The sequence below is a fragment of the Ilyonectria robusta genome (genome assembly GCF_021365365.1).
Source record: "Ilyonectria robusta strain PMI_751 chromosome Unknown BGZ61scaffold_15, whole genome shotgun sequence".
NCBI lineage: Eukaryota > Fungi > Ascomycota > Sordariomycetes > Hypocreales > Nectriaceae > Ilyonectria > Ilyonectria robusta.
In genome coordinates, this window is record NW_025764449.1 from 254,214 (window position 1) to 269,516 (window position 15,303).

Here is a 15,303-nt window from a genome sequence, read left to right on the forward strand (position 1 = left end):
GGCTTTCCGCCGTCCACGCCACTTCTCCCTCCAATTCGCCGCCAAGTGTCTGCTGGTGGTGTAGACTTTTCACTCTCCTCCTCATCCAGCTAGTCTACACCTCGTGGACCCCGTCTGGAACCCCAAATCCCCAGATCCGAGGCCCCCCAGACCACCATTACCCCACACGTTTTCCAGAGTCTGAGAAACCCCAGAAACGAAAACCCCGGACCCCAGGACACAGGTGATTGAATCATCATCATCTGATGGATCTCCCCATCGAGGCGAGGCTGCTACAGTAGAACGGCTTCGGTCCAAGTTGTCCCCCTCAACTCGGGTTCGTGGCAAAGGCTGCCGAGCTTTGCCTGAAAGCTCCTGACCTTTTTCAACCTGGCTTTCTATATAACACGGCGCAGATCTCTTCACAGACATTCAAGCAACAGACAAATGCAGTCATCCCCAACTACATCAAGCACATCAGTCGACACCAAGAGGACAACAGGTCAACACTGAGTAACACTTCTGCAGTCTGCTACCGCAATCATGTCAGCCGCTGGCGAACACTCCACAGCCGCTGCCATGCCTAGCACCACCGTCAACACCTCGCGCTGGTGGAAGTCGCGAAATCTGCGCACCCTGAACTTGCTGCTGATCTTCCCCATGCTGTCCATCTTCACGCAGGGGTGAGTTGCGCCCTGTTTCCCGTTGGTTCGCTACCAAGGACGCTGCTAACTTGCAATCAGCTTCGACGGTTCCATGATGAACGGCCTCCAGTCGGTCGAAAACTGGCGCGACTATTTCGGCGAGCCCAAGGGCGCGACTCTTGGCCTGTTCAACGCTGCATACCCCATCGGCGGCCTCTGTGCCATTCCTTGCGTCTCGTTCGTCAGCGATACATTCGGTCGCCGTATCGGTCTCGCCACGGGAGCTATACTGTGTTGCATAGGTGCTACTCTCCAGGCCTCCGCTCAGAATCTTCCCATGTTCGTCGTTGCACGCGGTATTCTTGGCTGCGGCACCGTCTTCCTCGGCTCATCCGGAGCTCCCCTGATTACCGAACTGGCCCATCCGGATCACAGAGCCACGGCCACGGCTCTCTTCAACACTTCGTACGCTCTCGGCTCCATTGTTGCGGCCTGGGCGACGTTTGGGACATTCAGGATCAACTCGAGCGCTTCCTGGCGTATCCCCTCAGCGCTCCAGGGAATGCCCTCGGTTATCCAGCTGATCGGCCTGTACTTTGTTCCCGAGAGTCCCCGTTGGCTTGTGTCCAAGGATCGAAACGAAGAGGCGCTCAGTTTCCTCGCCAAGTACCACGCCGAAGGAAATGAACAGGATGAACTTGTTCAATTCGAGTACAACGAGATCCGGGACGCTCTGGCCTATGAGAGAAGCATCGATCGTGGCAGCTGGATTCAAAACTACGTCGAATTCGTGCGCACCCCGGGTAACAGGAAGCGACTGTTTATCCTTCTATGGACCGCATGCATCTCTCAAATGTCTGGAAACGCCTTTATTTCGTATTACCTCGCCCCGGTGTTAACGTCCGTCGGTCTCACCACCAGCTTGGAACAAACTCTCATCAACGCCACGCAGCAAACCCTTTCCTGGTTCTCCGCGCTCTACTTTGCGACGCTTCCTCAGAAGGTCGGCCGTCGCTTCCTGTTCCTCGGCTCTGGCTGTGCCATCTTCATTTGCCTGGTTTGCATCACAGCCGGAAGTGCCGTTTTCGCCAACGACGCTTCCAACAAGGCTGCTGGCGGCGCCGTCGTTGCATTCCTCTACCTCTTCTCTCCGGCATACAACTTGGGCCTCAACGGAAATCTGGGTCTCTACATTACCGAGATCCTGCCCTTCAACATGCGCATGAGAGGTCAGGCATGCTTCCAACTGTTCGCGACCTCCTTTTCGCTCCTTTCGACCTACGCGGTCCCTGTCGGCCTGGAGAACATGGCCTGGAAGTTTTACATCATCTTTATCCCCTGGGTTGTCATTGAGTTTACGGTCCTGTACTTTGTCTACCCCGAGACCAAGGGCCCGTCGCTCGAGGAAATTGCATTTATCTTTGATGGACCGGACGCCACCATCTCGCGAGTTGAGAAGATGGATGAAGCTGGGCGCATTGAGATGGAAGAGAAAGTGTGATGCCATGTACTACTACCACAATTCAGCTCTAGAGATAGCACGCCCTCAATCAATCACACCCTCTGGCAAAAGAGCAACATAATCTAACGGAGCCTTCTCAGTCCCGTCAGCCTTCCCCTTGATGAGTAGTGTGTCGCCTTTCGAAATTTTGACATTTCGAAACGTGATGCGTGTCGCAGAATGCCCATCCAGGAAATCGCTCGGCGCGTGGCCTAGTTTATCCTCCATATCACCTTTCCACCCGCCGATCTTTCGAGCATTTATGTATAACTCCCATGTAGAACGACCTCCAATTACATCATAATAATTCACAGCAATGTTGTACCTCCCATCCTTAAACCGAAGTTTGGTCGAAGCAGTTCCCGTACCGTTGGTGATGATTGCTGTATAGTTGGAGGCTGTCTCTGCAGGCTCAACTGCAGTAATGCTATATCCGTCCAGGTCCATTGACTCGGCCTCAATTCGGTAAGGATGGTGACGCACTCGACCAGCCTTGTCAGGGATACCCGAGAGGTTGCGATAGAATTCATTGATGGCATCGCGCCAGACGATCGAATGGCCCGCCTGATAGCGCAATCGATAGAGCTCATGTTCGAAGCGTTCGCTGTCAATCTTGCCTTTGAGAGACTCCCAAACAAACTGAAAGTCCTGCACAGTTTCGGCGCCTTCATGGTGTGCATCGTAAAAGCTTTGGATGACCGTCTTGCCGCTGTGGAGTTTGAATGTATACGGAACATGATGGAACCAAAGCATCAAGTCGTCGGCTGTCGTCTCCGGACTTTCAAATTTGGCCGCCACCTCGTCTGGATACTGCCCTGCATTTCCAGTTCCATTCGAGACAGTCCTGTCCATGCCGATGCTCTGCCCATTTGCTCGTGTCCATTGTCCCCACCCATTATTGTCCTGGGACGCAGGATTCGGGCCGTAGTGCGTGTACAGAATATCCGTCAGCGTCTGGATACCAAGGTTTCCGCTGTAATTCTCGTATGCGGGCCACGATTCCATGGACATGCTGGTGATGGCTTCGAGGACTTTGCTATCAAGCCCAAACGTAAGGCGCGTCCAATCTTGGAGTATCGAAACCGAGTCGGCAGAGGGATTCCAAGCCAGACGCCCAAAGGCGTACAGGTTAGACATAGACAGGTGACTACCCAACCAAGTTTGGTTTGTGCCAACATTGACGACGCCTGCATATCCACCCAGCTTGCGGTTGAAGACTTTCCCGGTGATGATGTCTTGGACCTTGGACTCTTTCCCATCCACACGCATGTCAAAGTCGAAGATCGTTCTCCACAGCGGCGGGAGATACACCAAGTGACATTGCTGTCCAAGATACTCTTGCGTTATCTGCAATTCTATCGCCATGCTGGTTTTGCGCAAATTGGCAAACAGGGGAGAAGCGGGTTCTCGGACTTGAAAGTCGATGGGGCCGTACTTGATCTGGACGACGACATTGTCATCGAACTCGCCGTCCAAGTCGCCAAAGAATTCAACAGCGGCATTGGCGCGATCTGCATGCCAGTCATTCCAATCGAGTTTATCGTAGACAAAAGCACGGAACATGACGATGCCGCCATGAGGCTCGACTGCCTTGGCAAACAGATTCGCTCCATCAGCAAGTGTCCGGTTGTAAGTCAGTGGTCCCGGTTGACCCTCCGAGTTCGCTTTGACGAGATAACCCACAAAATCGGGTATCAGTTTGTAGATCTGGTTCGTCTTGGCAGTCCACCAAGAGATGACCGACTCATCCAAGGGATCAAATGTGTCAAGCTCTCCCAGGGATTGCGGCGATGCAAAATTGAGCGACATTCCCACTTGAACTCCCCATGGCCGGAATAAATCGGCAATTTTCCGTAAGCCCTCCAAGTTGTCTTTGTTGAGAAGTGTAGGATCCGCGTTCACGTTAGATATCACAATACCGTTTATTCGCACGGAAGCAAGCAGCCGGCCGTAAAGAGGGACACGGGATAGATCATCCTTGATATGCCCAACCCCATCGAAGAAGATGGATGGTCCGCCGTATCCACGCTCAATGCTCCCATGCGTACCGCTGGCGTTGAGATTATCCCATTGATTGGCCCATCGGATCGGAGCACTAGGGTTCGTAGCATAGGCCACTTGAGAGAAGTTCGCCTGCCCTAGCATGGACAGATATTCGAAGGCACCATAAAGAGCACCTCTTTCGTTTTGGCCCAAGATTTGCACCGAATTGGCAGTCGTCTTCAGCCAGAATCCATCTTCCTGGAGCTCCACATTGGAAGGGAGGTCGCCACAAGCCGACTCAAAAGCCTTTGCCGTTCCGATGATGATCGTGCCCTTGGCATGGCAGGCGTTGTTCTTGGAAGCGATCTTGACTTTGCGGCCCAGAATTCCATAAACTCCTTCTTGAATCTCGGACACGGCAGTATCCAGAGGCCCATCGGACGTTTTACCTAACACCACAATTCTCGACGGTATAGCGTCGGCATGTCCTTTGATCTTGTTCGAGGGCAGTGGAGCGTACCGGAGCCATCCATCAATGCCAGTCTCGCCCGACACGACTCCTAAAAAGACGGATAAGAGCAGGATTGGTTTCATGATTGCGCTGAAGCGTGGCTTGTTAGTAGCCATTCATACAGTACATGATGTTCCAAGTCATTTAAGAAAGCTCTCGGCTAATACCAACCATGACCCCATACGCACGGGCATACTGCAGATCTCTTCTGCCCCTCACATCACAGCGATCCTCGGGTTGAGAAATATCGCTTGGGTATTAATCCACGAACAGTAACAATGCATCTTTAGGCTAAATAGAAGAAGCTTCTCAAGTGAGGTGATCTGCGTGCGGGGTTCTATATGGAGTAGTTTAAGTTTCAACAAACACAATGATCATCAGGTAGAAACAATGGAAGAAGGATGATACATTAGCGGTGGCCTCCTGATTGCGGGGAAAGGTTCCTTTTCAACGCTGTGAATGAGACCAATTGGATCATCTCACCGAACCCAGCTACTGGATGAGGGCATTTTAGGTCTGTTTATGGAAATGGATGCTTTCTGGTATTGTGGGTCAGGCTCGGGCGGTTATATCCTCCCTGTCTTAGGTAGTATTGACACAACATCTGTCATCGGGTTTGACTCCGCATTGCAACGGTATAGATCGGGCCACCGGGAAGGGTCATCATTTATCCATATTTTTTTAGAGTCACTATTGTAAATGGTTGTGGTCTGATGGCGGGAAGGATTTACACAACTTTGAGCCGAGTGTTTTCTTAAGCCCCCCGCTAGATCCTTGAAGCTTGAAGGAGGGGTAACAGCCACTCCATTAGGAATGAGCTTGGGTCGGGTTTGCAATGAGTATGAAATCTTAGATAGCCAAATTACCGTACAGCAAGGCTATGTTGAAAGGGACTTTACTTCATTCACCTCAGTATAGGGTAAGCACAGTGGCGGGGCAGATTGGGCTGAGTCCAATCTTCAGCTGAACAGTAATCGCGTCGCGAAATGCTTCTGTAACGGGGATAGCGCAGGGCAGTCTTACTCGGCTCCGATTCCTTTGCATCGTGCATGCTCCTTGGCTTCTGTTAGTGAAACTCAGCTCTCGTGTAGCCACTTCGCTGGACAACTCCTTATTCGCAGTCAAGATGCGAGATGATGCGAGATGATGGTCACTGTATGCAGTGCGACCTCCCTACTTGCAGTCGCAATTGACGAGATTGCTGACTTCCCTCAGCATTGAGTTCTTTATTTATCGCTGCGATGTGGGACTTTAGGCAAAGGGAATGTCTATATAACATAAGGTCAGCTCCCGATGTTGGCTCATATCCTCATCCCTCATCTCACAATCATTCCTCTTCGCTAGCTCTGCCAAACTGCTTCCACGGCAGCCCAAACGTCAAAATGGCACCTCTTCGAGCAACCGTCTTCTCAATCCTCGCCAGCACCGCTCTGGTAATGGGCCATGGCTGCAACTCCGGCAGCTGTGTCGCCTTGACCCAACCGTACTATCCCCCCGAGGCAGACTGCTGGGAGTACAAAGTTCCCGTCACCGTTACCTCGGAGAACCTCGTGTTTAACTTCCCCGACTGGAAGGATGACTATGCCCTGCAGGATTTCCTCACAGCAGTCACCACTCGAGCCAGCGCTGGTTACCCAAGCCCTGTCATAGGAACCAAGAACGAGACTGCTTCTTATACTCTTGCGGCGTCCTTCTGCACCCCCAAGTCGGCAAATAAGAAGAAGACTGTGATTCTCGCCACTCATGGCATTGGGCAGCCTCGAAGCCACTGGAACTCTGCCTATCAGCCTGACCAGTACAACTTTGTTCAACACGCCATCAAGAACGGATACTCGGTTTGGTTCTACGATCGCCTTGGCACCGGCGAGTCTGAGAAGTAGGTTATACATCGCCCGTGAAGTTCACGAAATGCTAACATGATCCAGAGTCTCCGGGTTCACCAACCAGCTTCGCGTGCAAAAGGCGATTCTCATCGAGCTTACCAAAATAGTCAAGTCCGGCAAGTTTACCGGATCATTTGGTAAGCCGGACAAGCTGGTCGTCATGGGCTTCTCCTTTGGCTCGTTCATCACGCATTTTGCCGTGGCAGAGAATCCATCCATCGCAGACGCTGCAGTACTGACAGGCATCAACTACAACACTACCGGAGTCAATGCAAATGGATTGGTTCGCTCATTTGTGCCTCGTGTCGCCTCGCTTCAGAACCCAAGGCTGTTTGGCACGCTTGACCCTGGGTACTTGACCTGGGTGGATGCGATTGCACAAATCAACACGTGAGTCTTATTCCTCTTGGAATGACCTGCAACCCCGTTACTGATAGGTTGGGCCGCCTATAGCTACTTCAAGTACCCGTTCTATGACCTGCCTACTGCGTCTTATGGCGAGGAGTACAAGCAACCATTTGCGATTGGCGAGTTTCTCACAATTACTGATGGCGAGTTCGATGCAAGCAGCTTCAAGGGTGCTGCTCTGGTGAGTTTGGTAATTCAGGGATGCTTAGGGCAAGCGATTGACATAAGATAATAGGCAATCACCGGAAAGAATGACTACATCGTCTGCGACGGAGAGTGCGAGGGCATCTTTGAGGAGCCGGCGCGAACAATCTGGAGAAACGCCAAGTTTACGCCGTACCTGCACCCGAATTCGAGCCACAACTTTAATTTCCACCGAAACGCCACTGGTGCGTATGGGGTCATCACCAACTTCTTGAAGTCCAACGGGCTGTGAGTGAGATGGGATTGGGGTGGGGGCGAAGCATTGAGGGGACGGAGGCCGGGTGGGTGGAAGTCGTGAAGGCCATGGAATGTTAATCAGTACAATTCTTACGTTCTTTGATGATACTTTAGTCGAACTTGGATAGATTTACAATTTAGAACGATGTCGTTTTGCAAATAGATGGCTCCTGCGTGTCTTTTCGTAAAATCTGTTTCGTGTCGCGTCTGGCTGATTCGCCGAGAATGACATCAACAGACTTTACCATGTCGCGGTCTTGATCCCGCCATGTAGCCCAACGCCTTTTTACTCGCCAATTGAATGATAGACGTGACACCTTCTCTCCGAGTAGCCATTGGACACTCGCTCTACTGGCAATCTCTCCAGGGTGGGACGGGGGCTGACGTGTGAAAGATAGCGCCGTTGATTCCGACTGCCGCAGCGCTTGAAGGCTTGTAGCGCATGCATTCATACGAATAGCGCATGCATTTGTACGAATAGCGCATGCAGAATGGTGCTCAGCCCTACGGGGAGCCCGCCAGCAGAGATACAGACGCCGGGGGGCCCTGTTTCTAGCGGCCTGGGGTTCGGGCTTGCCGGCGACTTGAGCTGAATCCCACCCTCAAGGCCTCTCGCGTCAGCGGCAATTCCCAGGATTTGAGGGCATTCGGCATTTGGTGTCTTCCTTTTCACAGCCACTATTGGAATGTGACGAATTTCAGGGCTTTACAAGACCTCTCTCTAATAGATCATTTCTTACACAAAACGCCCTGACATCCCTCGCACCTGAACCGACGTATTGGAACCGTAATAAACACAGCATCGTTTCTCACCCTCCCACACGTGATTCAATTCGTGGCGCTCGCTCATCACCGGCTTCATCTTTGTCCTCGTCATCAATCAATTCGCGAGCATCAAGTCACCGACGCACTTCTCGCGAACATCACCGCAACGCCCAACCCAAGTCGTATCCTCACTCACCCCCGTCCAGCATGGTGGGCGTTCCCGGTCGCAGCAAAGGCTGCAATACCTGTCGGAAGCGACGGGTCAAATGTGGTGAGATTCAACGTCCCGCATCTGATCTGCCTCATCTTCAATTGCTGAACTGCCAGACGAGACCAAACCAACTTGTCTCCGGTGCACCAAAGGCGGCTTCGAATGTCTCGGATACGAGCGAGCGCGTCTTTGGCATCATACGTCCACCGCACCGTTCCCAGTGACGACGCCGCTAATCCCGGAGACTGAGGTCCAGCACGATGCGATTGTGCTCGCAGCGGATCGCGTGCCGTCCCCGCCTCCGGAGCTCAGCCTGATTGCGTTCCAAGGCGACTTCTGCTTCTCGTTCATGTTTTCCAACTTTGTCTGGCGCTCTTACGGCGCTCTTTGGCTTGACCAGGCTGCCCAGGGCAGGCTCGGGGGCCTCTCACTCGACGCGACAAAAGCCCTCGCGCAAGCCAACTTTGGACGACTGAACCACAAGTCAGATATTGAGCTCGAGGGAGTGGTGCAGTATGGACAGTGTCTAAAGACTCTAGCGGATGATCTCGGCAGGTGCATGACCTTGGTACAGGGTGCGGAGGACCTGCTGGTTCCAATCTTGGTGTTGCTGATGCATGCGGTGAGTGGAAGCGTGGAAGACTACGGCAATGGGGTTAACTTGGCTTAGGCATCGCACGCTGATCGCACCGGAGCCATGTTCCATCTCAAAGGAATCGCAAGGTTGTTGTACCTTTGCGGGCCAGAGGCTTTCCAACACCAACCGTATCTCAACGCATTCGAGGCTGCGAGAGCCACGCTGGTAAGGGACCGATAACAACACCGCGACTTTGAGCGTAGCTAACCAAGACACTAGCTGATTGCCGGGCTGGTTGGCAAGCAACGGCTCTTCTTCGACGACATCAAGTGGCGAACCGTGCCGTGGGCGCTGAATCCGGCCTCAAAGACACCGCAAAGCGAGCTTCTTGACATCCTCGTTGTCGTACCCGGCATACTGCAGGATCACGCAGCCTCCGAGAAGGCAGCGGCTCTCGAAGCCTTTTCGCACTTGGATATAGCGGAAAGAGTCCAGGAGCAACTAACAATACTATACCAATGGCGTTGGCGATGGCAGGCGGATTCCGGCGACCAGGTCACTGCTGATACCGGCAGAACATGGCAACCCAACGGAGCCGCCGCCGCGGTCTTGGGCTCTATCGGAACTTCTAGGCATCTGGGACGCCTCCGGTTTGGTAAATTCATCGCCGCCACTGAGATAATGCTCTACAACGCGGCCCTGATGTGGCTTCTCGCCCTCCTCTGGAAGACGGACCCCCTCGGCGCGGGCAGACGCATCGAAGCTTGTGCGACTGCTGCAATGCCCGAGGATGATGAGGCTAGATGCAGATCATTTGAGCCGTTCCGCCGCCCGGGCGCGTCACTGACAGTTCGCGATCCTGCCCTGGAGGTGTGTCTCGCGTTTGAATGGGTGAGCCGCCATCACAGCCGGAGCAAGGACCCATCATTCTTGTACTTGTTTCCAGTGGGCATGGCGATGAGCGTGCTGGATCAAGAACCGGAAATCAAGAAATGGGCGCAGGCGCTGTTGGAGAAGAGCCCGATTACGGCAAACTATGCCCAGGGCGACAACCCGGCGGGCTTTGGATTTTACCTGACTCGGCAGGCATTGGATCCTGAGGAGATCCAGGCCACGCAGCAGTTATTCTCGGTTCCGGACTTGGTGGCCGTGAATTAGGTGCTCTTCGGGCACAGTTCTCTTGTGAGGAATTGCCTATTATCGGTTAGCAATTGAGAGCTTATCAATCTTTATTCATTCCTCCCAAAGCATTTGTGAATTTCTCATGGAAGAAGAGAGGATTTAACATATTTCAGATGCGAGAATCCGGATTGAACACTTGGTGCAACTGGGGATAATAAGAGAGACAGAGTAGCGACGGTTGGTAAAAATGAAACCTACAAAATAGCCTCTATAATTATCTATACATGACAGTCTCCCATAATCTCCCTGCTAGCTTCATTGCTTCTCCCAAGTCCTCGCGGTTCCCTTCCCGTCTATCATTCGCAAAGTACCATAAGCCACTTTTCCTCGGCCAAAGACTCCTGCATCGTCACATTGTCTCCAGAACTTGACTTCTAGTCAAACCCTTGAAATAATTCGTCATCGCCAGAGAAAGAAAAGAAATCTGGAGGACAAAGACCGCCAGATGTTTGTCCCTGGTTCGGACTGTCTTGACTGGGATTCGTTGACTTGGGTTTGGATGAACCGCCCTTATTCCAAAAGTTAGACTCTTGAAGATTTCATGTTGATTTGTTCGAAACAGAGTTCTTCATACCGATTTCTTGTTCTTCTTGCCATCACTTTTCGATTGTTTCTTGTTCTTCCCTCCCCCACTCTTGTCTCTGCCTGCCTGGGGTTAGTTGTACGCCTTCAACCTAGATCGTGAATCCCTTACTGGATGATGGCATAGTCAAGGTTCAGTATGCGACGTTTCCGAGTTAAACGAGTGGCTCAGTGGTTCACAACTATCGCGATAGTTCTGGTAACTCAATATCACACTGGTGTCTGATCTGGCTTGGATATTTTCACAACCCCTCCGTCATCATCTTTCTCAAAGACCTTTATACAAATGTCCCCTTGAGGCCAACTGGTCAACGGCCGGCTCCCTCCAGCGAGTATGTGTTCAAAGGCTTAGGTCACCCCGAAAGTCTGCGGTGCTACAACATGGGACAAGTTCATACAATCCAATGATATTGTATCGCCAGGGTTGAGTAAAAATTCAGCCTTGGGGAATTGTACATTTGCCATTCCAAATACTCAGTCGTGGAAGGGACTTGCGAGCAACCGAGATACAATACAGGCAGCATTTTGCTGTCCTCAAATATGAGAGGTCGCACGGTAAACAGCAGCTGACATTCAGCAGTGAAGAGGCAACAGCTATGGGGGCTTGGTGGATGCGACCATGACGTTTCTCTTCGGCCCAAGCCTCATGGCTCCCGATTCTGCGAGCGACCGAGGGAACGGCCAGGCCAGGATCTGGTATTTGAGATAGTTTAATTCCCGGGAAATAGGGCAGCCAATCGATCCAGGCGACGTGGATACCGGCTCTCTGGGGCTGAAGCGGCTCATTCCAGCGTGTTTCGTCATGGGAGAAAGCATAAAGACAAGGTGGGACTAAGCGTAACATAGCAGCCGCGTTATTGCACGGAATCCGCCATGGTTGGCAGGGATTTAGCGGCCGTAGATGGAGCCTGTCTGATTGATTCCATTCTTCATTCTGTTGGCTGTGCAGTGGAACCCTGGAGCCCTGAAACCCCGGCGTCAGCTGTGGCTTTGCCGACGGCGTATTTACGACGCCCGCAAAGTGGGAACAGGATGTGGAATCAAGCGGTGGCTCGGTACACCAATCAGCGTCGACTTGAGAATACGACGAGCGTCTCCCAATCCGGTTAGAAAACGCGAGCTGCCTCGGTTCAACATGGGGGCTGACAAGAAGGTGAACGTCATGACGCCAACACCAAGGGTTCGGTTGCCGCTGCAGAAGCCACTCGAGATGTATATCGCCGTGATTGGCTTTTACTTGTTGCAATGCATGGGACTTTGCATCCTCCAAGAGTCCAGCTCCTTCATCATTGGCAGATCCCTTGCTGTCGTGGCTCGCAATTACCACCCTCGTTTGACGAGTATAGCGACTACCACTCTACGAAGATGACATAGCCCTATCAAGCCACGGATTGCGAGCTGGTAATATCCAAGCGTCGCAAACGGGCTGAATCCTGCCGTCACTAGCCAGTAGTAGCTCCTCACGATATCCCAGCCCTACCTCCTCCACGCCACATGATACACTGGAGTCCAATGGACCTGGATCTAGGTCCTTTTTTTCTTGGATCCTTTTTTGGAACCGTTCAGCTGGCGCTGACATGCATAATCACCATATGCATGTACTCAAAATGTGGTGGAGAGATGCCGTGCCCTCGATCTATAAGAGTCCATGTTGCGCCCGACGGTCTACTGCTTCGTTCTGCTCTGAGCAGACACAGCAGGCGCATTGATTCAAATAATACCTAGTCCTTTCTACCCAAACCTCTAAAACCCATCAATTCCACCAAAATGGCCTCCATCCTTCGAAAGCTCTTCCGCCGCAAGAAGCAGCCACCGTTGGTCTGCGCCATCACTCTCGATGACGATGGCCACCCTATCGGCGACGATCCCAACCACAGACACACATCTGCGTGTTTCATCGACTTTGAACCCCTCGCCGTTGTTGAGCTGTTCCAGTCTCAGGGCTGTCAGTCTTGCCCGCCAGCCATCCCCGGCATTCACGACGGGTCGAGCCACCCGAACCTCCTTCTCCTCACTTACGATGTCACCATCTTCGATCACTCGGGCTGGAAGGACACGTTTGCTCAGCCCGCCTGGGACCAGCGCCAACGAGCATACGTCAAGAGGTGGAATCGCAACAGCCTCTTCACTCCCCAGGTCGTCGTCAATGGTGCGTCTGACGGTTCCGGTGCGGGCGGCAAGGGCGAAGTCCAAGAGATCGTGGGCCGCTTTCGCGAGATGCAACGGGCCATGGACTGGCACGTCTACCTTGACGTCAATGACACCGATGTTCGCATCGACTCTGACAGATATGAGGTGGAGGCCCATGACATCCTTCTAGTGCTCTACAATGCCGGAGAGGAGGTCGTCAAAATAGGGAAAGGACCCAACAAGGGTAAGAAAGTCAAGCACCGCAACATTGTTACAAACGTCATCAAGATTGGGCTGTGGACTGGCGGAGATCTCACTGTGCCTCTCCCTTCGCCCAAGTCATCGATGGAGCCAGGGCAGGATGCTGTGATTCTTCTGCAACAAGGCGCTGGTGGGCCGATCGTTGCCGTCGCCAAGGTTTGATAGTAGGATGAGGAGTTGGGAGTGTATCTTGTACGCATCATAGGGATAGGACATTGCCAAATTGAACCGATGGAACCACCGCTTCAAATAGTGTTCATCAATAATATGTGAATTAACAACAATGGGGGAAGGACTTGACTAGGCCGTTTGTTCAACTTGACTAAGGAAGTTGATGACATTTCTCAAAATCTGGAAAGTAGTATTGTCATCGCCTGATTTCTCGACATCCACATCTCCAATCCGTATGTCAAATCCGTGTTCTCCATCGTCAGGAAACTCTGTGGATACCTGGACCCCAGCCGCTCGCAGCTTTTCCGCCGCTTGCATACTTGGCTCCACCGGCACAGCAGAATCGTTCTTTCCGTGGAGTAACATGGCGCGAGGGAGCTTCGTCAGGTCCCCAAATGCCAGAGGAAAAAGGTTTCTATGGTGCTGGGGGATCGCTGCAACTCCTTCCTTGGCGACAGCTTGACCAAGTCCCTCAACGCCAGTCATGTAATCTAGATACACGGCATCAATATGGAGAGCCGAAGCCAGCGTCACACGCGGAGGTTCGATGGAATTTCCTGGATCCAACGGATACCCAGACAGCACAGGCCTATCGTCGTCCTGTCTTGCCTTTGGGAAGTCGGCCAAAATCGAGGCCGTCTCCGCCACTGGTTTGCCAAAGATGTTGGTTCCGGGAGTGGTGTATCGAGAAAAAGTAGCATCCAGCATACCATAGATCAGCAAGAGTGCACTTGGTTGTTTGGTGACGGCGGCAGCTGTTGCCAATGCTAGATAGCCTCCTGCGCTCGAGCCTGCCAGCAAAACATTGTCGATGGTGCGACCAAGAATCTGCGGAAGGGACGACAAGACCCATTCATAGGCATCCACTGCATCTTCAAGAGAGCTTTGTGCGGTTGTTTCTGGCAACAGGCGATAATCTGGAGTCACAAAGATCCATTTTCGAGAGGCGCAGGCATGTAACAGCCAGTAGGGAACAAATGAATATCGATCGCCAAAAATCTAGATCCCAAAGTCAATGGAGTGACATTCGTGAGGGTACTCAGTACTGTCTGCTTACCAGGAAGCCGCCGTGATAATGCAACAGAACCGTACTCGCGGATCCATCATCTGTGAGCTCTGGATACGCGACGTCAACCTTGATGTCGCCATCACGGGTAGACTTGAAGCTAAGCGTCTTGGACTTGTAGCCGTCTAGTCCATCGAGGGGGAATGTGTCCATGTTGGGAGAGAATGTGTAGTGTGTGATATGGAGTGGGTTGGGCGTACGGAAAATGAGCACCGGTTGAGTGACTTTGAAGCCGTGAGGAGACTCAAAACGGGGCTCAGCTTGGAAATGATGGGTTTGGAAGATGACCCTGTATTACGAATCCTCCGATAGATTGATATCATGACCCTAGTAGAAGAGGGGTCTGATAACCCCTCTTCCGGCCGGTCCGGATAAACGGCACAAGCAATTATGAAAATTGTCAGACGGAGATAGGCTGTCTGACAAACATCATCACCACTGCTTTGAGCACTAACTCATCCATTTGATCGAATTGGCCGTAACGGATTCATCAATCGGCGAGCTCGGAACCTCCATTTGATTCAATACTCGGGGTGTAGAATGAATGGAGCCACTATCCAGCCGTTAGTTCGGGGTAGGTTCGGCTTCTCGGCGATACTTGTGATTTGAGCACATCGCAACTCTAGGCCCTGATGAATGTTCAAGTCGTGAGGTTGGCATGTATCGGATGGCTCCGAAGCCTACAGAAATATCAATTGGTTATTTCCACTGCTACTTTAGGTTAATATTCCTTTCATGTCACAATTTTGGTGACTGCGATTGAATTGCGTGCCCATTCACTCAAAATCATACCAAGCCATGCTTTGCTAGCATGATTGATACCTAACTTCAGCCACGGAAAGCACAAGAATCCATCTGCACTTAATATACACAGATGTGCTACACCGATGGTTTCCATAATGAGCGTGGACACCGCCCGCAGCTAAGAGCTTTTGTCGTGCTTGTCTTTGAGTGGGTATGTAATTCCGGACGACATACTACCCTACGCACGGCTCAGCGCACTATGGC

At 52.1% G+C, this 15,303-nt stretch overlaps 6 protein-coding genes across 6 annotated transcripts; 4 read left to right on the forward strand and 2 right to left on the reverse strand.

The window, feature by feature from the left end:
• Positions 1-558: 558 nt before the first annotated feature.
• Positions 559-2,176, forward strand: BGZ61DRAFT_507506 (general substrate transporter; the record flags this gene model as incomplete). Its single annotated transcript, XM_046251913.1, has 2 exons — positions 559-662; positions 723-2,176. 2 exons carry the CDS (start codon positions 559-561, stop codon positions 2,122-2,124), a joined length of 1,506 nt encoding a protein of 501 aa, XP_046101816.1. The 3' UTR covers positions 2,125-2,176.
• BGZ61DRAFT_357322 (glycoside hydrolase superfamily) lies at positions 2,170-4,701 on the reverse strand (the record flags this gene model as incomplete). The annotated part of the gene is made up of 1 exon (XM_046240868.1): positions 2,170-4,701. One exon carries the CDS (start codon positions 4,699-4,701, stop codon positions 2,170-2,172), a length of 2,532 nt encoding a protein of 843 aa, XP_046101817.1.
• A 1,353-nt stretch (positions 4,702-6,054) lies between these two features.
• Positions 6,055-7,345, forward strand: BGZ61DRAFT_495606 (Alpha/Beta hydrolase protein; the record flags this gene model as incomplete). The annotated part of the gene is made up of 4 exons (XM_046250910.1): positions 6,055-6,494; positions 6,544-6,891; positions 6,955-7,090; positions 7,145-7,345. 4 exons carry the CDS (start codon positions 6,055-6,057, stop codon positions 7,343-7,345), a joined length of 1,125 nt encoding a protein of 374 aa, XP_046101818.1.
• A 695-nt stretch (positions 7,346-8,040) lies between these two features.
• BGZ61DRAFT_455402 (uncharacterized protein) lies at positions 8,041-10,477 on the forward strand. The gene is made up of 4 exons (XM_046246375.1): positions 8,041-8,386; positions 8,443-8,948; positions 8,997-9,128; positions 9,183-10,477. The coding sequence occupies exons 1-4, from the start codon at positions 8,323-8,325 to the stop codon at positions 10,059-10,061; spliced, it is 1,581 nt and encodes a 526-aa protein (XP_046101819.1). The 5' UTR covers positions 8,041-8,322; the 3' UTR covers positions 10,062-10,477.
• Positions 10,478-12,434: 1,957 nt separating this feature from the next.
• BGZ61DRAFT_495608 (thioredoxin-like protein) lies at positions 12,435-13,220 on the forward strand (the record flags this gene model as incomplete). The annotated part of the gene is made up of 1 exon (XM_046250911.1): positions 12,435-13,220. The coding sequence occupies one exon, from the start codon at positions 12,435-12,437 to the stop codon at positions 13,218-13,220; it is 786 nt and encodes a 261-aa protein (XP_046101820.1).
• Positions 13,221-13,358: 138 nt separating this feature from the next.
• BGZ61DRAFT_357031 (Alpha/Beta hydrolase protein) lies at positions 13,359-14,448 on the reverse strand (the record flags this gene model as incomplete). Its single annotated transcript, XM_046240841.1, has 2 exons — positions 13,359-14,228; positions 14,287-14,448. 2 exons carry the CDS (start codon positions 14,446-14,448, stop codon positions 13,359-13,361), a joined length of 1,032 nt encoding a protein of 343 aa, XP_046101821.1.
• Positions 14,449-15,303: the final 855 nt, after the last annotated feature.